This window comes from Globicephala melas, chromosome 4 (genome assembly GCF_963455315.2).
Source record: "Globicephala melas chromosome 4, mGloMel1.2, whole genome shotgun sequence".
Taxonomy (NCBI): domain Eukaryota; kingdom Metazoa; phylum Chordata; class Mammalia; order Artiodactyla; family Delphinidae; genus Globicephala; species Globicephala melas.
In genome coordinates, this window is record NC_083317.1 from 49199619 (window position 1) to 49222320 (window position 22702).

The 22702-nt window shown below is 36.0% G+C and overlaps 1 protein-coding gene across 1 annotated transcript; it reads left to right on the forward strand.

The window, feature by feature from the left end:
- Positions 1 to 17696: 17696 nt before the first annotated feature.
- On the forward strand, positions 17697 to 19666 carry LOC115855653 (syntenin-1). The gene has a single exon (XM_030861082.3). It carries the CDS (start codon positions 17789 to 17791, stop codon positions 18683 to 18685), a length of 897 nt encoding a protein of 298 aa, XP_030716942.1. The 5' UTR covers positions 17697 to 17788; the 3' UTR covers positions 18686 to 19666.
- Positions 19667 to 22702: the final 3036 nt, after the last annotated feature.

Consider the following 22702-nt stretch of genomic DNA (forward strand, 5'->3'; position numbering starts at 1 on the left):
TCAAGTCCATTCTCCATGTCTGCGTCTTTATTCCTGTCCTGCCCCTAGGTTCTTCCAAACCACTTTTATTTTTTATTACATTCCATATATATGTGTTAGCATATGGTATTTGTTTTTCTCTTTCTGACTTACTTCACTCTGTATGACAGACTCTAGGTCCAATCACCTCACTACAAATAACTTAATTATGTTATTTTTTATGGCTGAGTAATATTCCATTGTACATATGTGCCACATCTTCTCTCTCCATTCATCTGTCGATGGACACTTAGGTTGCTTCCATGTCCTGGCTATTGTAAACAGAGCTGCAGTGAACATTGCGGTACATGACTCATTTTGAATTAGGGTTTTCTCAGGGTATATGCCCAGTAGTGGGATTGCTGGATCATAGGGTAGTTCTACTTTCAGTTTTTTACGGAACCTCCATACTGTTCTCCATAGCGGCTGTATTAATTTAAATTCCCACCTACAGTGCAAGAGGGTTCCCTTTTCTCTGCACCCTCTCCAGCATTTATTATTTGTAGATTTTTTGATGATGACCATTCTGACTAGTGTGAGTGATACTGTAGTTTTGATTTGCATTTCTCTAATGATTAGTGATGTTGAGCATCTTTTCATGTGTTTGTTGGCAATCTGTATATCTTCTTTGGAGAAGTGTCTCTTTAGGTCTTCTGCCCATTTTTGGATTGGGTTGTTTGTCTTTTTGATATAGAGCTCCACGTACTGCTTGTAAATTGTGGAGATTAATCCTTTGTCAGTTGTTTCATTTGAAAATATTTTCTCCCATTCTGAGGGTTGTCTTTTGGTGTTGTTTATGGTTTCCTTTGCTGTGCAAAAACTTTGAAGTTTCATTAGGTCCCATTTGTTTATTTTTGCTTTTATTTGCAACACTCTAGGAGGTAGGTCAAAAAGGATCTTGCTGTGATTTATATCATAGAGTGTTCTGCCTATGTTTTCCTCTAAGAGTTTGATAGTGTCTGGCCTTACATTTAGGTCTTTAATCCATTTTGAGTTTATTTTTGTGTATGGTGTTACGGAGTGTTCTAATTTCATTCTTTTACATGTAGCTGTCAAGTTTTCCCAGCACCACTTATTGAAGAGACTGTCTTTTCTCCTTTGTATATTCTTGCCTCCTTTATCAAAATTAAGGTGGCCATATGTGCATGGGTTTATCTCTGGGCTTTCTATCCTGCTGCATTGATCTATATTTGTGCTTTTGTGCCAGTACCATACTGTCTTGCTTACTGTAGCTCTGTAGTGTACTCTAAAGTCCAGGAGCCTGATTCCTCCAGCTCCATTTTTCTTTCTCAAGATTGCTTTCACTATTTGGGATTTTTTGTGTTTCCATACAAATTGTGAAATTTGTTGTTCTAGTTTTGTGAAAAATGTCATTGGTACTTTGATAGGGATTTTTTGAATCTGTAGATTGCTTTGGGTAGTATAGTCATTTTCACAATGTTGATTTTCCAATCCAAGTCATGGTATATCTCTCCATCTGTTTTTATCATCTTTAATTTCTTTCATCTGGGTGTTATAGTTTTCTGCATACAGGTCTTTTGTCTCCTTAGGTAGGTTTATTCCTAGGTATTTTATTGTTTTTGTTGCAGTGGTAAATGGAAGTGTTTCCTTAATTTCTCTTTCAGATCTTACATTGTTAGTGTGTAAGAATGCAGGAGGTTTCTGTGCATTAATTTTGTATCCTGCTACTTTACCAAATTCATTGATTAGCTCTAGTAGTTTTCTGGTAGCGTTTTTAGGTTCCCTATGTGTAGTATCATGTCATCTGCAGTGACAGCTTTACTCCTTTTCTGATCTGGATTATTTTTATTTCTTTTTCTTCTCTGATAGCTGTAGCTAAAACTTCCAAAACTATGTTAAATAAATAATAGTGGTGAGAGCGGACAACCTTGTCTTGTCCTGATCTTAGAAGAAGTGGTTTCTGTTTTTCACCACTGACAGCGATGATGGCTGTGGGTTTGTCATATATGGCCTTTATTATGTTGAGGTAAGTTCCCTCTATGCCTACTTTCTTGAGTGTTTTTATCATAAATGAGTTTTGAAATTTGTTGAAAGCTTTTTCTACATCTATTGAGATGATCATATGGTTTTTCTGCTTCAGTTTGTTTATATGGTTTATCACATTGATTGATTTGCCTATATTGAGGAATCCTTGAATTCCTGGGATAAACTCCACTGGATCATGGTGTATGGTCCTTTTAATGTGCTGTTGGATTCTGTTTGCTAGTATTTTGTTGAGGATTTTTGTATCTATGTTCATGAGTGATATTGGCCTGTAATTTTCTTTCTTTGTGCCATCTTTGTCTGGTTTTGGTATCAGAATGATGGTGGCCTCATCGAATGAGTTTGGGAGTGTTCCTCCTTCTGCTGTATTTTGGAAGAGTTTGAGAAGGATAGGTGTTAAGTCTTCTCTAAATGTTTGATAGAATTTGCTTGTGTAGCCATCTCATCCTGGGCTTTTGTTTGTTGGAAGATTTTAAATCACACTTTCAATTTCAGTGCTTGTGATTGGTCTGTTATATTTTCTATTTCTTCCTGGTTCAGTCTCAGAAGGTTGTACTTTCTAAGAATTTGTCCATTTCCTCCAGGTCGTCCATTTTATTGGTGTATAGTTGCTTGTAGTAGTCTCTCATGATCCTTTGTATTTCTGCAGTGTCAGTTGTTACTTCTTTTTCATTTCTAATTCTTTTGATTTGCGTCATCTCTCTTGTTTTCTTGATGAGTCTGGCTAATGGTTTATCAATTTTCTTTATCTTCTCTAACAGCCAGCTTTTAGTTTTATTGATCTTTGCTATCGTTTCCTTCATTTCTTTTTCATTTATTTCTGATCTGATCTCTATGATTTCTTTCCTTCTGCTAACTTTGGGTTTTCTTTTTTTGTTCTGCTTTCTCTAATTCTTTACGTGTATGGTTAGGTTGTTTATTTGAGATGTTTCTTATTTCTTGAGGTAGGAATGTATTGCTCTAAACTTCCCTGTTAGAACTGCTTTTGCTGGATCCCGTTGGTTTTGAGTTGTCATGTTTTCATTGTCATTTGTTTCTAGGTATTTTTTGATTTCCTCTTTGAGTACTTCAGTGATCTCTTGGTTATTTAGTAGTGTATAGGTTAACCTCCATGTTTTTGTATTTTTTACAGATTTTTTCCCTGTAATTGGAATCTGGTCTCATAGCGTTGTGGTCACAAATGATACTTGATACGATTTCAATTTTCTTAAATGTACCAACACTTGATTTGTGACCCAAGGTATGATCTATCCTGGAGAATGTTCTATGAGCACTTGAGAAGAAAGTGTCTTCTATTGTTTTTGTATGGAATATCCTATAAATATCAGTTAAGTCCATCTTGTTTATTGTATCATTGAAAGCTTGTGTTTCCTTATTTATTTTCATTTTGGATGATCTGTCCATTGGTGAAAGTGAGGTTTTAAAGTCCCCTATTATGATTGTGTTACTTTCTATTTCCCTTTTTATAGCTGTTAATATTTGCTTTATGTATTTTAATGCTCCTATATTGAGTGCATAAATTTTTACAACTGTTATGTCTTCTTCGTGGATTGAAACCTTGATCATTATGTTGTGTCCTTCTTTATCTCTTATAATAGTCTTTATTTTAAAGTCTATTTTGTCTGATATGAGAATTGCAACTCCAGCTTTTTTTGATTTCCATTTGCATGGAATATCTTTTTCCATCCCCTCACTTTCAGTCTGTATGTGTCCCAGGGCTGACGTGGGTCTCTTGTAGACAGCATATATATGGGTCTTGTTTTTTTCCATTACCCAGTCTATGACTTTTTGTTGGAGCATTTAATCCATTTACATTTAAGGTAGTTATTGATATTTATGTTCCTATTACCATTTTCTTAATTTTTTGAGGTTTGTTATTGTAGGTGTTTTCCTTCTCATGTGTTTCCTGCCTAAAGAAGTTCCTTTAGCATTTGTTGTAAAGCTGGTTTGGTGCTGCTGAATTTTCTTAGCTTTTGTTTGTCTGTAAGGTTTTTAATTTCTCCATGAAATCTGGATGAGATCCTTGCTGGATAGAGTAATCTTGGTTGTAGTTTTTTCCCTTTCATCACTTTAAATATGGCCTGCAACTTCTTTCTGGCTTGCAGAGTTTTTGCTGAAAGATCAGCTGTTAACCTAATGGGGATTCTCTTGTATGTTATTTGATGTTTTTCCCTTGCTGCTTTTAATATTTTTTCTTTAATTTTATTTTTGATAGTTTGATTAATATGTGTCTTGTGTTTCTCCTTGGATTTATCCTGTATGTGACTCTCTGTGCTTCCTGCACTTGATTAACTATTTCCTTTTCCATATTAGGGAAGTATTCAACTATAATCTCTTCAAATACCTTCTTAGTCCCTTTCTTTTTCTCTTCTTCTTCTGGATCCCCTATAATTTGAATATTGGTGCATATAATATTGTTCCAGAGGTCTCTGGGACTGTTCTCAATTCTTTTTATTCTTTTTTCTTTATTCTGCTCTGTGGTAGTTTTTTCCATTATTTTCTCTTCTAGGTCACTTCTCTGTTCTTCATCAGTTATTCTGCTATTGATTTCTTCTAGAGAATTTTTAGTTTCATTTATTGTGTTATTCATCATTGTTTGTTTGCTCTTTAGTTCTTCTAGGTCCTTGTTAAACCTTTCTTGTATTTTCTCCATTCTATTTCCAAAATTTTGGATCATCTTTACTATCATTACTCTGAATTCTTTTTCAGATCGACTGCCTATTTCCTCTTTGTTTGTTTGGTCTGGTGGGTTTTTGCCTTGCTCCTTCATCTGCTGTGTGTTTATCTGTCTTCTCATTTTGCTTAACTTACTGTGTTTGGGGTCTCCTTGTCACAGGCTGCAGGTTGGTAGTTACCGTTGTTTTTGATGTCTGCCCCCAGTGGCTAAGGTTGGTTCAGTGGGTTGTGTAGACTTTCTGGTGGAGGGGACTGCTGCCTGTGTTCTGGTGGATGAGGCTGGATCTTATCTTTCTGGTGGGCAGGACCACATCCGTTGGTGTGTTTTGGAGTGTCTGTGACCTTATTATGATTTTAGGTAGCTCTCTGCTAATGGGTGTGGTTGTGTTCCTGTCTTGCTAGTTGTTTGGCATAGGGTGTCCAGCAATGTAGCTTGCTGGTCATTGAGTGGAGCTGGGTCTTAGTGTTGAGATGGAGATCTCTGGGAGAGCTTTTGCTGTTTGATATTACATGGAGCCACAAGTTGTCTGGTGGACCAATATCCTGAACTCGGCTCTCCCACCTCAGAGGCACAGGCCTCACACCTGGCCAGAGCACCAAGACCCTGTCAGCCACATTGCTCAGAAGGAAAGGCAGAAAAAATAAAGAGAGAAAGAAAAAATAAAATAAAATAAAGTGAAAAGTAAAAAAATTATTAAAAATTAAAGAAATTTAAAAGGTAATAAATAAAAAAGAAAGACAGAATGATAGAAGAGAACAACCAAACCAAAAAACAAATCCACCAATGGTAACAAGTGCTAAAAACTATACTAAGAAAACAAAAAATCTGGACAGACAGAACCCTAGCACAAATGGTAAAAGCAATGCTATACAGAGAAAATCACACAAAAAGCATGCACTTACACACTCACAGAAAGAGAAAAAGGAAAAAAAATCTTTTGGGAAGTCTAAGGTCTTCTGCTGATGTTCAGTAGGTGTTCTGTAGGAGTTGTTCCATATATAGAAGTGTTTCTGATGTTTTTGTTGGGAGGAAGGTGATCTTCATGTCTTACTCCTCCACCATCTTGAAGGTCTCTGAAAACAACACATTTTTAATTAAGTTTCTATCTATTTACTGTTAATATCATTAGAAATATGTTGGGCTTAACTCTATCACCTTGTGTTTGTTTTCTGTTTTCCTTTTATGCACCATTTTCTTCTTTCTCCTTTTCTATCTGTTCTCCTAAATTGAGTATATTTAGTATTCCATTTTGCCTCTGCTATTGACTTTAATTTATTACTGCTAACTTTTAAAAAATGTTCTTCTGCTTCACAAATTGTAAAAACCTTACAGTTTTCACTCCTGACTTTTTTGCTTTCTTATTATATATTTTATTTGTACATAGATAGTAAATGTTACAAGAGTATTATTTTTGTTTTTAACAATCAATATTCCTTTAAAGAGATTTAAAAATATATGTATGAATAAGCTTTAAAAAGTCATATATTTTCTAAAGTATTTACTTTTTTTGTTTGTTTCTCATTCCTTCTTGCAGAACTGGATTTCCATCTGGAATCATTTCCTTTCAGCTTAAGAAACTTCTTTTAGCATATCTTGTAATTCAGGTGTGCAGGTGAAACATTTTTTGTAGTTTTGTGTGTCAGAAATGTCTTTATTTCACTTTCATTTTTAACGAATAGTTTTTCTGGTCATAGAATGCTAAATTAACTTATATCTTTCAGCACTTAAAAAAATTCCATAGTCCTCTGGATTCCATTAATTTAGATGAGAAATCAGCCATTATTGGTTGTCTGCCCTCCTAGCCTGAATATTGATAATTACTTTCAATTCAGTGATTTTTTTCTGTTGTGTCCAGCTTGCTGATAAGCCCATTGAAAAATATATTTATTTGTCTAATTTTATTTTTATTTCTAGCATTTCCATTAGCTTAAAAAAATTTTTTTTTGTTAGAGTATAGTTGATTTACAATGTTGTGTTAGTTTCTGCTGTACAGCAAAGTGAATCAGTTATACATATCTACTCTTTTTTAGATTCTTTTCCCATATAGGTCATTACAGAGTACTGAGAAGTGTTCCCTTCTCAGTACTAATAAGATAACTTATTAGTTATCTATTTTATATATAGTAGTGTGTATATGTCAATCCCAGTCTCCCAGTTTATACCCAACCCTCACCCCCACTTCACCCCGGTAACCATAGTTTGTTTTCTACATCTGTGACTCTATTTCTGTTTTGTAAATAAGTTCATTTGTACGATAGCTTTGTACATAGTTTCTATATCTCTGCTGAAATTCCCCATCTGTACATGTATGTTTTTCTCCTTGTTCATTAGATCCTGTAATATGTTCATTATAGTTACTTTAAAATCCCTGTCTAATAATTCTAATCTCTGATTTATATCTGGATCTGATTTTATTGAGTGTTTTCTCTCTATATTAGTTAGCTCAGCTGCAATAACAAGCTACAGACTGGGTGGCTTAAATGACAGATATTCATTTTCTCACAGTTCTGGAGGCTAGAAGCCTGAGCTCAAGGTGCCAGCAGGGTTGGTTTCTGGTGAGTCTTCTCTTCCTTGCTTGCAGGTGGCCACCTTCTCATAGTGTTCTCACATGGCCTTTCCTCTGTGTATGCACTGAGACAGTAAGGTCTCTGGTGTCCCTCCTCTTCTTATGAGGATACAAATCTTATCATATTAGGGCCTGACCGTTATAACCTCACTTAACCTTAATTACCTTCTTAAAGGCCCTCTCTCCAAATACAATCACATTGGAGCTTAGGGCTTCAATCTATGAGGTTTTTTTTTTGTTTTTTTGTTTTTTGTTTTTTTTTTTTTTTTGCAGGGGAGAGGGGGGAACACAATTCAGTTCATAATACTTTCCTAGGGATAAGTTAAATGACCTTACTTCTTTATGTGTCTCATAATTTTTGATTGAATTTTAAACTCTGAGTGTAAAGAGCATGAGATCTTGAAGTAAATAATATTTTTGCTCATGAAAGTCACATCTCTCCTTTTGTCAGCCCACTAGGAGACTGAGTTAATCTAGTCTGTGGTTGAGCTCGCTTTGGATTTAGTGGTTATTTCAGTTGGATTCAGTTCACCAATGGCTTTAAATTATTTGAAGGTGAGATAAGGATCTTCTCTGTAGCAAGCATGAGATATATGTGCCTGGATCTTTCCTTGCTTTTAGCATTCAGCAGCCCTACATGCCTGTATGTCAGGGAGTCTCTCTCAGTTATATTGTTTTCCTCAACAACAGGTGGCTGCTGTTGAAGCCCAAAGTGACCAGAATATTTTTCTCAGTTCTTTAGCCCTGGCATCAAATTTGATCAGAACCCTGGTATCTGCATCTCAGACGGGGTCTCTTTTAGTTGTTCTGCCTGTTCTTCAGTGATACACTTCTGTTGCCTTGTACTCTGTGTAAGGACTAGAGTTCCTGGAAAATTTCTTTTAATCCTCCTGTTCTCAGACTTGAGCAGGATTCACATGCTTGCACCTCAAAGGGGTTCTCTCAGCTCTTTTGCCCCATCCCAGCTACAGGTGACCCCTTCTTCATACTTAATGAAGGCCTAGAGTGCCTGGAGGATTTCTCTTAGTTCTTCTGTTCTTCCCTCAGACAAATGTCTCTTATGCTTGGGCCTTGACATTCTTTCTCAGTTCCTCTTATCTGACTCCAGTCTTTCTTGTGAGCACATGGAGAAGGCCTATGGATAAGTGTTGGCAGATGGGTGCAGATTCTCTTTGTGTCTGGGGATTTTAGAGGCTTGAATCACCAGCATTAAAACTTTATTAAAAGTTTTTCCTCCCATGTCAAAGGAAGACTCCTTCTTTTCCTTCTGCTCTGCCAGGGATGACAGCAGGCATAGGACTGTTCATTCCTAGGAGTGTGAGCTAAAGCAAAGGAGCAGATTGTCAGACAGGCTCATAAGAATCAGAAATATTAGCGAGTATCAAGTGTTAATAATAATTTCAGTATAGAAATAATAAAGAGGCTCAGACAAAGCAGCAAGAGATCTGAGATGCTAAGGTGGCTCTCAGGGTTTTCCTTTCTACATCAAATACATGTTATCTAGTTCAGAGTAGACAAGATCTCTAAGTGAGGTATTGAGACATTATCTCATATTGTGGGAGTATTTAGTCTATGATACATCTCCGTTTTATACCCAGGTTTATGTAACATTTTCTAGGGGACCATGGCTCATAAATCTATAGATTCTAGGTTTATTATTTTTATTTTGTTGATATAACTGACACATAGCATTATATTAATTTCAGGTATACAGCATAATAATTCAATATATGTATATATTGTGAAATGATCACCATAATGTCTAGTTGACATTCATCACCATACTTGGTTACAATTTCTTTTTCTTGTGATGAGAATTTTAAGATCTATCCCCTGCCTCTGGCAACCACTTATCTGTTCTCTGTTTCTGTGAGGGTTTTTTTTTTCTGTTGTTGTTGTTTGTTTGTTTTATTTTGTTTTTTTTAGATTCCACATATAAGTGAGGTCATATAGTATATTTTTCTTTCTTTGTCTGACTCATTTCAGTTAGCATAATGCCCTCAAGTCCATCCATGTTGTCACAAATGGCAGGATTTCCTTTTTTTAATGACTGAATAATATGCCGTTATATTGTGTATCATATTCTTTATCTATTCATCCATCTATGGATCCTTAGGTTGCATCCATATCTTGGCTATTGTAAATAATGCTGCAGCAAACACAGGGGTGCAGGTACGTTTTCAATTTAGTATTTTTGTTTTCTTTGGATAAATACCCAGTAGTGGAATTGCTGGATCATATGGTATTTCTATTTTAGATTTTTTGAAGAACCTCCATACTGTTTTCCAAGTGGCTAGACCAATTTATGTTCCCACCAATAGTGCAGGAACGTTCCCTTTTCTCCGCATCCTCGTCAACGCTTCTTATTTCCTGTCTTCTTGATGATAGCCATTCTGACAGGTGTGAGGTAATATCTCATTGTGGTTTTGACTTGCATTTTCCTGATGATTAGTAAATGATCCTGCTTGCTGACTCTATTTCCCAAAGAATTACCTTGTGCCATCAGAACAATCCAGTAAGCTCCAGATGGGCATTCTCTGGACTTCCATATAATTCCCCTGTTAAATATCTCCCTCTCAGCAGTCATTAAAACCAATGAAGATGCTATTAAGAAAACATTCATTTGTTATTTTAGGGGGAAAGAAGATACTGATTATGAAACCTGCCCTTGCTATATTGCTGCTACATTTGATTTTCCACTTGATAACTATGTCAGCTTTATGGGCAGGCTCATCTGCCGCCTTTTAAAAATATAACTGTTATATAAAAAAGAGTATTGACAGTAATAGGAAACAGCTTTTAAAGAGGAAATGATGACGGGAAAGAGGAAGTTCATGGGCACCAAAATAATGGTGTCAGCAGTTTCATGCGAGAGTAATATAATTAATATATTAAGCTTCTGAAGTCACAAAGAATCCAAGAGAGAAAATCCCTTATCTACTCTTCTTCCTCTTCCCCAAAAGGACAAAACAAAAATAATTTGGGAACATTACTTCATAGTTTGTGAGTTAGGTTAGAGGTTGGGTGTGGGGTACAGAATCTCAGTTATCATTTACTGTAACTGTGTTCAGAAAAAACACCCCAAACAGTGTTACTGCCTCTGAAACTGCTAGAGTTTCTAGGTTAAATAAAATCTGAATATTTCAGGGCATTACTCTAGCCACACACTAAAATATACCTAGGAGTAAAACAATTCTGGCATTTTCCTTCCTGGAGAAGATGGTAAGTAAATAACTGAATCACATAGATCTGCTACTCTTTCCATAGGGAGAAAGTCTTTTTTGATATACTTTTATTAAAGTGAGAATGAGAATGACTAGCTCCCTTTCCTTTTTAAAAATAATATATATTAACTGACAAGTCCAATAAATGACCAAAACAAAACAAAACAGATGAAACACAAAACTTATTTAGATTGTACCCCAAATAAGACTTCATGTCATCTGCATAACATTTTTAGCCAAGAAAAAACTAAAGGCTGGCATTTTACTGAAATGTGAATCTCCTGGGAACAGAAGCAAGGCTATTTATTTTGGAATCCTTAGAATCTTGCACAATGTTTGGAATATAGTAGGTTTTAAAATGAATGTTTGAATAAATTAATGGTTGAATAAACTGGAAGAAAAGAAAATCTGGAACTGACTCTTATAAGATAACATGCTGCCATAGGGAACTGTGGAGAAGTGGGAAAATGCCCACAGTCATCATGGTCAAGTGAGTAGCTGATAATTTTGATGCTGGCAAGGCCAATGTTCATTGTTCCCTGGCAGTTGCCACCAGCTCCACCCACCAATGGGACAAAGATTACATAATCTAACCCTAATCTGCCTTTCCAGCTTTATCTCTCAGTATCCCTCACATGAACTCTCTCCTTTGGTCAAACTGTTCTATTCATTATTATCTGAACACCTCGTACTTTCCTGCCTCTCTATGCCTTTGTTCACACTGAACTCGGAATCTATTCCTCTGCACCTTTACTTACAAAATCCTACCTATTCTTCCAGGTCTATCTCAAACACCAAATACTTCAAGAAGACTCCCCAGTCATCCTCACTCTAAGCAAGACTGCCTTAGAGCACTGATTTTCTCTTCACCCATGCAACATTGATTACATACTCCTTGCACTGAAATTATTTGAGAGATCAAGGAATCCATCTCACACATCATTTTTTCCCTTTATGAAGCATTAAAGTTTGGTGAATTGACTGATTAATTTGGTATCTTATACTTATTGATTACTTATATATTTATTAAGCATTATGGGTTCAGGGCAGAAAAAGGAGCCTGATAAGTAGGCAGAGAGATTGTTTTGCAGATGTGGGAGGAATACTGAAAGAGTGTTGTGTCATAAAGGCCATAGGAGGAGAGTTTCAAGAAAGGATGATTTGTTATGTTAAGTGTTGCAGAGTTGTAAAGGCCAAAGAGGATTTGGTTTGTTACTAACTGATCAGATGATGACCCCTGAGATAGTATAGCTTCAGACAACACTATAGTGTGTAAATTAATGGAGGGCAAAAGCCAGATTATAAGGAGTTTGGAATGAGTAGTGAATGAGGAAGTGGAGGTGGCAAGCATTTGAAAAAGTTTGATGGTGAGAAAGAGAGACAGCAGATAGCATCTCAGAAAAGGAGGAAGATTTCCCCAACATTCTTTTTTTTATTGTTGTTGTGGTGGTGGTAGTAGTTTTGTTTTGAGAAGGAAGAGACTATTGACAGGTTTAACTGAAGATGAAGAAGGCAGAGAGAAGAGTCATTTGAACAGAGTGCTCTCCAAGGGGTTGCCTCATTGAGGAGATTCCTATGGCTGTCCATCACCAAAGAAAACAAACTATCATGACAACAAAAGTCTTTCAGTCTTCTGCATTATGAAATAGAACGCTTAATAGTAGTACTTGAACATCTGGTTTGTAAAAAGAGAAATTAGAAGGTGACATCACTACCTTGTAAAAGGACTAAAAAAGGATTGTTGGGTAGTTTTGAGTGCTAATTTCTCAAGTATTTCTCTACAGGTCATTAAATGCCCAACAACGTAAACTACCTAAAGCTATAGTATTCCAAACAAGTGCTGATTAAGTATCACCAGAAATTAAGATAAAGCAAGCTGAAATAATGCTTTTTAGTGTTATTTAAGGACATTATTATTTAGGTATATTCACATTTCTGGTTTAAATTTTTTCACTTTACCAAAAAGGAAGCTAAGTCACCATTCTGTCCTGTTAAATATAAATACCTGGGTCCCTCAATGGGACCCTGAATTGTTTTGTCTTGTAGGAATGCCCCATCAGAAAAGTCATTTGAACCACCTGAGTGGGCTGTAATATGGGCAAGCAATGGGCAAGGAGATGACATCACTCTAGGAAGTTCTGAATGCATATGACCTTCAAGAAAATTAATGATACACCTCTGGTCAATATTTTATTGAAAAGTGCTGTATGAGATAAAAATGAAAATCTTTAAGTTCTGTAACAGGTTTTAGATTATCAAAGGTGATGTAGCACCTACTTAGAGAAAGTACTCTGATTTTTAAGTAGTGTACACACTGCTGGAAGTGGTTTAGGGATTATGACAGTATAGTGCTGAGATATATGACAGGGGCAAGAATATCCTTGGGTTATTTAGAATGAAAGTACAAGGTATTTTCAGATATTTGAACTCTGCAGAGTTGCAGAAGGACCTGATCAAGTATTTATTTGTGTTCTGACCAGCACCTGTGTTTGAAAAATTATTCAGGATTGGAGAAAAACACCAAAAACACTGAAAAGGAGTAGAGGGAACAGTGCTCAGTACTCACACAGGGCCAGGAATAGTGTGTTCTCACGAGACTAGAAAATGTCATAATTCATAGGTGGAGTACTCAAAGATTTTTGCTTCTATAGTGAGAAATAATTAGATCTAGAATAAACACAGTTCTGGTTCTGCCTAACAAATTTTAAAGGCAAGATCTGAAATGATCAAACTGTTTTCAAGTAACTTAACTGCATCCTAAAACAAAGCTCAAGAGTATTTTTAGAACAACAAAATATTCAGCATTCAACAAAATAAAATGCACAATGTCTGGCGCCCCATCAAAACTTACCAGACATGCAAAGGCGCAGGGAAATATGACCCATAATGAGGAGAAAAATCAATCAAAACCAATCTATAACTGGTACAGATGTTAGAATTAGCAGGTGGGCATTTAAACAGTTACAAAACTATATTCTATATGTTCAATAAAATTAGAACATAGAAGACATAAAACAGTCCCAGATCCACTTCTAGAGATTAAAATTACAATGTCGGAGATAATAAATACAATAAATGGAGTTAATGGCAGATTAGACATTGCAGAAAAAAATAATAAACCTGAAGACACAGAAATAGAAATAATCCAAAATGAAACACAGAGAAAAAAGGAATAAAAAATGAACAGAGTGTCAGTGAACCTTCAGGCAACTTAAAGCAGCTTAATGTAGATGTAATACAAGTTCCTGAAAAAGGAAAATACAGAAAAGTATTTGAAGAAATAATGGTTGAGAGTTTTCCAAATTTAGTGAAAATTATAAACCTACAGATTCAAGAAATTTGTTGAAATCCAAACACAAGCAACTTGAAGAAAACTACACAAAGGCACATCATTATCAAATTGCTAAAAAGTGATAGAGAAAATCTTATAAGTGGTAAAGGGTGATATACTATGCATAGAGGAACAAAGATAATGATGGTAACAGATTTTTCATCATAAACAATGCAGTTGAGAAGACGGTGACTCAACATCTTGATGTACCAAAATGAAAAACTGTTGCTGAGAATTATATACCCAGTAAAAATATCTTTGAGAAACATAGGTGAATTTTTAGACATGCAAAAGCCTAAAGAATTCATGAGCAGAACTGCATAACAAGAAATGTTAAAACAAACAAACAAACAAACTTGTTTAATCAGAAGGAAAAAGACAGCAGATGGAAATATGGATCTGCACAGTGAAATGAAGAGCACTGGACATGCTAACTACATGGGTAAATATATAAGATATTCTTCTTATTTAAATATTTTGAAAGAAATTAAATATTAAAAAGATAATAACAATGTGGTGTGAGGTTTATAACATATTGTGGTAGGGAGAATTTAAAAAATATCCCCCAAAGAATGTTTTTCCTATGTTTTCCTCTAAGAGTTTTATAGTGTCTGCTCTTACATTTAGGTCTTTAATCCATTTGGAGTTTATTTTTGTGTATGGTGTTAGGTAGTTTTCTAATTTCATTATTTTACATGTAGCTGTCCAGTTTTCCCAGCACCACTTATTGAAGAGGCTGTCTTCTCCATTGTATGTTCCTGCCTCCTTTGTTGTAAATTAGGTGACCATATGTGCATGAGTTTATCTCTGGTCTTTCTATCCTGTACCATTGATCTATATTTCTGTTTTTGTGCCAGTACCACACTGTCTTGATTACTGTAGCTTTGTAGTATAGTTTGAAGTCGGGGAGCCTGAATCCTCCAGCTCCATTCTTCTATCTCAAGATTGCTTTGGCTATTCGGGGTCTTTTGTGTTTCCATATGAATTGTAAAATTTTTTGTTCTAATTCTGTGAAGAATGCCATTGGTAGTTTGATAGGGATTGCATTGAATCTGTAGATTGCTTTGGGTAGTATAGTCATTTTCACAATGTTGATTCTTCTAATCCAAGAACATGGTATATTTCTCCATCTGTTTATGTCATCTATGATTTCTTTCATCAGTGTTTTATAGTTTTCTGAGTACAAGTCTTTTGTCTCCTTAGGTAGGTTTATTCCTAGGTATTTTATTCTTTTTGTTGTGGTGGTAAATGGGATTGTTTCCTTAATTTCTCTTTCTGATTTTTCATTGTTAGTGTATAGGAATGCAAGAGATTTCTGTGCATTAATTTTGTATCCTGCAACCTTACCAAATTCGTTGATTAGTTCTAGTAGTTTTCTGATGGCATCTCTAGGATTTTCTATGTATAGTATCATGTCATCTGCAGACAGTGACATAAACCACAGAAAGATCTTTTGTGATCCACCTCCTAGAGTAATGGAAATAAAAACAAAAATAAACAAATGGAACCTAATTAAACTTAAAAGCTTTTGCACAGCAAAGGAAACCATAAACAAGATGAAAAGACAACCCTCAGAATGGGAGAAAATATTTACAAATGAAACAATGGACAAAGGATTAATCTCCAAAATATACAAACAGCTCATGGAGCTCAATATCAAAAAAAACAAACAATTCAATTAAAAAGTGGACAGAAGACCTAAATAGACATTTCACCAAAGAAGACACACAGATGGCCATGAGGCATATGGAAAGATGCTCAACATCACTAATTATTAGAGAAATGCAAATCAAAACTACAAAGAGGTATCATCTCACACCAGTCAGAATGGCCATTATCAAAAAATCTAGAAACAATAAATGCTGGAAAGGGTGTGGTGAAAAAGGAACTCTCTTGCACTGTTTGTGGGAATGTAAATTGATACAACCACTATGGAGAACAGTATGGAGGTTCCTTAAAAAACTAAACATATGGCCCAGCAACCCCACTACTGGGCATATACCCTGAGAGAACCATAATTCAAAGAGAGACATGCACCCCAATGTTCATTGCAGCACTATTTACAATAGCCAGGACATGGAACCAACCTAAATGTCCATCGACAGGTGAATGGATAAAGAAGACATGGCACATATATACAATTCAATATTAGCCATAAAAAGAAATGAAATTGAGTTATTTGTACTGAGGTACATGGGCCTGGAGTCTGTCATACAGAGTGAAGTAAGTTAGAAAGAGAAAAACAAATACCATATGCTAACATATACATGGAATCTAAAAGAATGGTACTGATGAACCTAGTGGCAGGGCAAGAATAAAGACATAGACATAGAGAATGGACTTGAGGACATAGTGGGGGAAGGGGAAGCTGGGACGAAGTGAGAGAGTAGAATTGACATACATACACTAACAAATGTAAAATGCATGGCTAGTGGGAAGTAGCAGCATAGCACAGGGAGATCAGCTCAGTGCTTTGTGATGACATAGAGAGGTGGGATAGGGAGGGTGGGAGGGAGACGCAAGACAGAGGGGATATGGGGATATATGTATGCATATGGCTTATTCACTTTGTTGTACAACAGAAACTAACACAGTATTGTGAAGCAATTATACTCCAATAAAGATCTATTTAAAAAAATATCCCCCAAGAACCATGCTCTAATCTCTGGCACCATTGAATATGATGGTATCATTATTGTTGTGTTATATTCTAATGTTCTTCCATGTTACGTTTTATAGCATACCTGACCTTGAGATAGGGAGATTATCCAGGTGGACCTAACTAATTGTATGAATACTTTTAAAAGGAGGGCATTTTTTCCATCTGGTAGCTGAAAGGAAGGCAGAGAGACTGAAAGCACAAGAAGGATTTGATGTATTGGCGCTGGCTTTTTAGATAGAGGAGTTCATGTGCAAAGATTGGAGAGTGGCCAAAAGGAACTGAGAACGACCCTTTGTCTACCATCAACAAGGAAATGGGGACCTCAGCCCTAAAACCACAGGAATTGAATTGTCAGTAAGAAGATTGGGAGAAGACCTCATGCTCCAGATGAGAACACGGTGGGCTTACATCTTGATTTCAGCCTGTGAGACCCCATGCATAATACCGAGCCAGGTCATCCCAGACTTCTCATAGAACTGTGAGATAATAAATGGGTGTGGTGTTAAGCCTCTAAGTTTATGGTAATTTGTTATGCAGAAAACTAGAAAACTAATAAACATATGTAGAAGCTAATATACATATATAGAAAGTAATATATATATGTAGAAATAAAACGTGTGACAAAAGTAACACAGAAGCTGCAATGGGCAAATGAATGTATACTGTTGAAACAGAAGTTTTAGTTAGTATTGTCAACAAAGGAGATAAAATGCAAATATAAAAAATATTCAATTAATTTAGAAAAAGGCAGAAAATAAAAAAAGAACAAATATTACATGAGACAAATAGAAAAAGCAGCAAGATGATAGGCTTAAATCTAACTGTATCAATAGTCACATTAATTGTAAATGGACTAAACACCCCAATTAAAAGGTAGAAATTGGTAGAAATCACACTGGATTAAAAGGAAGATCTAACTGTATGTTGTCTACAAGAAATGCACTTTAAATACAAAGACACATGAAGATAAAGAATAAAAGGTTGAAAAACGATATGTTAACATTAGTCAAAAGAAAGTTGGAGTGGCTATATTAATAACATAAAGTAGATTTCAGAGCAAAGATTATTACTTGGGATAAAGAAGGTCATTACATAATAATAGAGGTGTCAATTTATCTGGAAGAAATAATGTTCCTGAAGGTTCATACTCTCGAAAACAGAACAGAGAACTTTGCTTCAAAATACATGAAACAAAAACAGAACTGCGGCGCACCGTTCTCCTCTCTCTGGGTCTCTGAAGTCTGAGCCAGTGACCGGCGGCGGCTGCAGTGTGTGCGTCCCTGCGGCCTTGGAAAATCCTGCAAAAATGTCTCTGTACCCATCTCTTGAAGACCTGAAGGTAGACAAGGTGATTCAGGCTCAAGCTGCCTTTTCTGCAAACCCTGCCAATCCAGCGATTCTATCTGAAGCTTCTGCTCCCATCTCTCAAGATGGAACTCTCTATCCTAAACTGTATCCGGAGCTCTCTCAGTACATGGGCCTGAGTTTAAATGAAGAAGAAATACGTGCAAATATGGCCGTGGTCCCTGGAGCACCAAGTCAGGGGCAGTTGGTAGCAAGAGCTTCCAGCATGAACTATATGGTGGCTCCTGTAACTGGTAATGATACTGGAATCCGCAGAGCAGAAATTAAGCAAGGGATTCGGGAAGTCATTTTGTGTAAGGATCAAGATGGAAAAATCGGGCTCAGGCTTAAATCCATAGATAATGGTATATTTGTTCAGCTAGTCCAGGCCAATTCTCCGTCCTCGCTGGTTGGTCTGCGATTCGGGGACCAGGTGCTCCAGATCAACGGGGAGAACTGTGCTGGCTGGAGCTCCGACCGAGCACACAAGGTGCTCAAGCAGGCTTTTGGAGAGAAGATCACTATGACCATTCGTGACAGGCCCTTTGAACGGACAATTACCATGCATAAGGACAGTACTGGACATGTTGGCTTTGTCTTTAAAAATGGAAAAATCACATCCATAGTGAAAGATAGTTCTGCAGCTAGAAACGGTCTTCTCACGGAACAAAACATCTGTGAGGTCAACGGACAGAACGTCATTGGATTGAAGGACTCTCAAATCGCAGACATACTGTCAACAGCTGGGAATGTAGTTACTATTACAATCATGCCTGCTTTTATATTTGAACATATTATTAAACGGATGGCCCCGAGCATTATGAAAAGCTTGATGGATCACACCATTCCTGAGGTTTAGAAGCCGCGGCGCAGTGGAAACTTCACTCAAGTTCTCCCGTTTACATCTCTGGCAACGTACCTTTCTATTATGCACATGAAGCTTTCTAGGAGCCAGCAGGCGTATTTCCTGTCTTACAGCAGGGCTGGGGATCTTACTGTCCGATCCGGTATCTTGTTCAGACTTCAAGATAGTTGTAGCCTTATCCTGATTTTACAGTTGAAAGACTTACTTTTGTAGACTAGTGTCTTTACTGGAGACCGACTGATACAGGCTCAGCTCTGTTGGAACCAGTCACCTTCAGTCCTGGGTATCAGGTAGTGCTGTTCATATCACTTTAGTTCTATGGTATGTGTGCATTTTTACTGTTACCCATAGTACATTTAGAATGATTACTTTTTTCTTTCAGTTCTGTTTGTATAAAACACCAATTAAGTAACACTGGTTTCATTCCATGTAAGCATTATTATATAGTGTATGTAGGCTGCAAGAGACTGTATTGACTATCATTACGTTTTAACTACCTTTACTTAATATGCTTGGACTGTCACCATAACAACGTTAAGCCTCTAGAATAAAAGCCAAACTATTGCTGCCTTTCTCAAACCCCCAATGCAGTTCTCTGTTAAACGGACACTAGCCCAGAGCAGTGTAATGGTACATGCTGAGCATAGCACAGCTGCTTAGCTGCATTTGAGATTTTCTAGTCCTTGTGTAATGGAAACCTCTCCTCTCAAAGTTACTGGTATCACTTTCTGAGAAATGAATCACTATATAATGTAAAAATTCTTGTGCTCAATAGGAGAAACTTTGACTTCTTTTCCATGTGTAGATTAAGTGGGATAATACCTGGTTTTAGGCACTTACATGTAACCCAGCTGCTCTGGGATGTCTTAGAATGCTATCATTTGTTCCATTTCCTGACCCCTCCCTGCAAACAGAATGACAGCGACACTTCATCCTGATTTGTTTTTCCTTCTCTTTGGTTTATGACTATTCTATTTTAATTGAAAATGTATAAATAAAGTTAGAGTTTAAAAAAAAAAACAGAACTGCAAGGAGAAATAGACAAATCCACAATTATAATCAGATATTTCAATATAATTCTCTCAATAGTTGATAAAACAAGACAGAAAACTTGTTAAGATATACGACTTGAAAGACAATTAACCAGCCTGACCTAATTGGCATTTATAGAACACTCAATACTAACAGTTTATTTTCAGGTGCAGACATTTATTTTCAAGTGCGTATAGAATATTTACGAAGATCATATTCTGGGCCATAGAAGTCTCAATATCTTTAAAAAGATAGAAGTTATACAAAGTATGTTCTCTGGCCACAGTGGAACTAAATTAGAAACCAATAACAGAAGAATCTCTGGAAAACCACCAAATATTTGGAAACCAAACAACACATTTCTAAATTACACATGGGTCAAAGAAGAAATCAAAAGGGAAATTAGAAAGAACTGTGAACTGAATGAAAATGAAATCACAACATATGAAAATCTGTTGGATGCCACTAAATTAGTAGTTATAAGGAAATTTATAACACAAACCAAAGGAGAAAAAAGACATTCAGTTTGGAAAAGAAGAAATAAAACTGTCTTTATTCACAGACAACATAATATTCTATGTAGAGGATTCAATGTCTAAAAAAAGCTACTAGCAACCTAAGTGTCCACTGACAGATGAATGGATAAATAAGATGTAGCACATATATATGATGGAATATTACTCAGCCATAAAAAGAAACGAAATTGAGTTATTTGTAGTGAGGTGGATGGACCTAGAGACTGTCATACAGAGTGAAGTAAGTCAGAAAGAGAAAGACAAATACCATATGCTAACACATATATATGGAATCTAAAAAAAAAAAGTTCTGAAGAACCTAGGGGCAGGACAGGAATAAAGATGCAGATGTAGAGAATGGACTTGAGGACACAGGGAGGGGGAAGGGTAAGCTGGGATGAAGTGAGAGAGTGGCATGGACATATATACACTACCAAATGTAAAATAGCTAGTGGGAAGCAACCGCATAGCACAGGGAGATCAGCTGGGTGCTTTGTGTCCACCTAGAGGACACACCTAGAGGTAGGAAAGAGACGCAAGAGGGAGGAGGTATGGGGATATATGTATATGTATAGCTGATTCACTTTGTTATACAGCAGAAACTAACACACCATTGTAAAGCAGTTATACTCCAATAAAGATGTTAAAATAAAAAACTACTAGATCTAATAAATGAGTTATCAAGTTTGTAAGATGCAACATCAATACACAAAAATCAATTGTATTTGTATAAACTAGCAATGAACAATCAGAATTTGAAAGAAAAATCACTATTTAAAATAGCATCAAAATATGAAAATACTTAGAGTTATATTTGACAAAAGGTAAGTAAGACATGTATATACTGAAATCTACAAAAACATTGTTAAGAAGAACTCAATAATGGAGAGATATACAGTGTTCATCGGTCAGGAGAATCAATGTTGCCATGATGTCATTTCTCCTCAAAATGATCTAGAAATTTAATATAATCCCAATCATAATTCCCACAGGCTTTTACATATGCATTGCAAGATAATTATAAAATTCAAATGAAAAAGGCAAAAGACCCAAAATAACCAAGGCAACTGAGAAAAGAACAAAGTTGGAGGACTTAACATTGTCTGCTTTCAAGTATTATAAATTATGGTAACCTAAACAGTGTGCTAATGGTATACAGATAGACAAATAGATGAATGTAATAGACCAGAGATTGTGAAAATAGACTCACACACATATATGGACAACTGAGGGCACAAAGGCAATTCAGTGGAGAAAGGTTGGACTTTTCAACCAGTGGTGCTAGAACAATTAGATATTTATAGGCAAAACAAAGAACTTTAATTCATGTCTTGCACCATACACAAAGCTTGATTCAAAATGGACCATAAACCTAAACATAAGACTATAAAAGGTCTAGAAGAAAACACAAGAGAAAATCTTTTTAACTTTAGATTAGGCAAAGATTTTTTAGATACGACACCAAAAGCCCAACTTATGAAAGAAAAACTTTATAAATTGAACTTAATCAAAGTGAAAAACTTCTGCTCTTTGAAAGACACTGTTAAGAGAACAAATAAAGAAGCCACAGGTTGGCATAAAATATTGCAAATCATATCTAATAACAGATTGGTATTCAGAATATATAAAGAACTCTTAATATCCAACAGCAAAACAACCACAAAATGGGCAATAAATAAATGGAAAAAGATGTGAACAGACACTTCACCTAAGAAGATTTACAAATGGCAAAGAAGTATATGAAAAGATGTTCAGCATCTGTTATTCAAGAAGTACAAATTAAAATGACAATGAGATTTCAATATAAACCTATTAGAATGATTAACATAAAAATGACTAACAAGTGTTGGTAAGGATGTGGAGGAACTAGAACTCCCTTATCCCCCTGATGGGGATGTAAAATTATACAACCTCTTCAGAAGACAGATTGGTGGGTTGAATAATGGCTCCTCAGAAATGTTCATATCTTAATGCCTGGAACCTGTGTGTAGATTTCATGGTAAAGGGACTTTGTAGATGTGATTAAGTGAAAGATCTTAGAGATCCAGGGGATTATCCTGGATTATCCAGATGAGTATAATATAATCACAAAGGTCCTTATAGGAGGGAGGTATGGGATAAGAGTCAGTAGTAGGAGATGTGATCACAGAAGCAGGAAGTTAGAGAAAGAGACCATGAGCCTAGGGAATGCAGGCAGATCAGTGGTTAATAAGGGAAAGCAAATAAAGTTTCCCCTGAATCCTCCAGAAGGAACACAGCCTGGCCAACACCTTGACCTCAAAATTTTGACCTCTAGAACTATGAGATAAATTTGTGTTGTTTTAAGCCAGTCACTTTTTTTTTTTGGTAATTTGTTAGAGCAGGAATAGGATGGGCAGATTCCTCAAATATTAAACATGTATCTAACCTATAGGTGACCTAGTCTTTCCTCCCCTAGATATTGACGTAAGAGAAATGAAAGCAT

Bases quoted from the DNA above. Each gene is read 5' to 3' on its own strand.
- LOC115855653 (XM_030861082.3), top strand. From the start codon at position 17,789: ATGTCTCTGTACCCATCTCTTGAAGACCTGAAGGTAGACAAGGTGATT.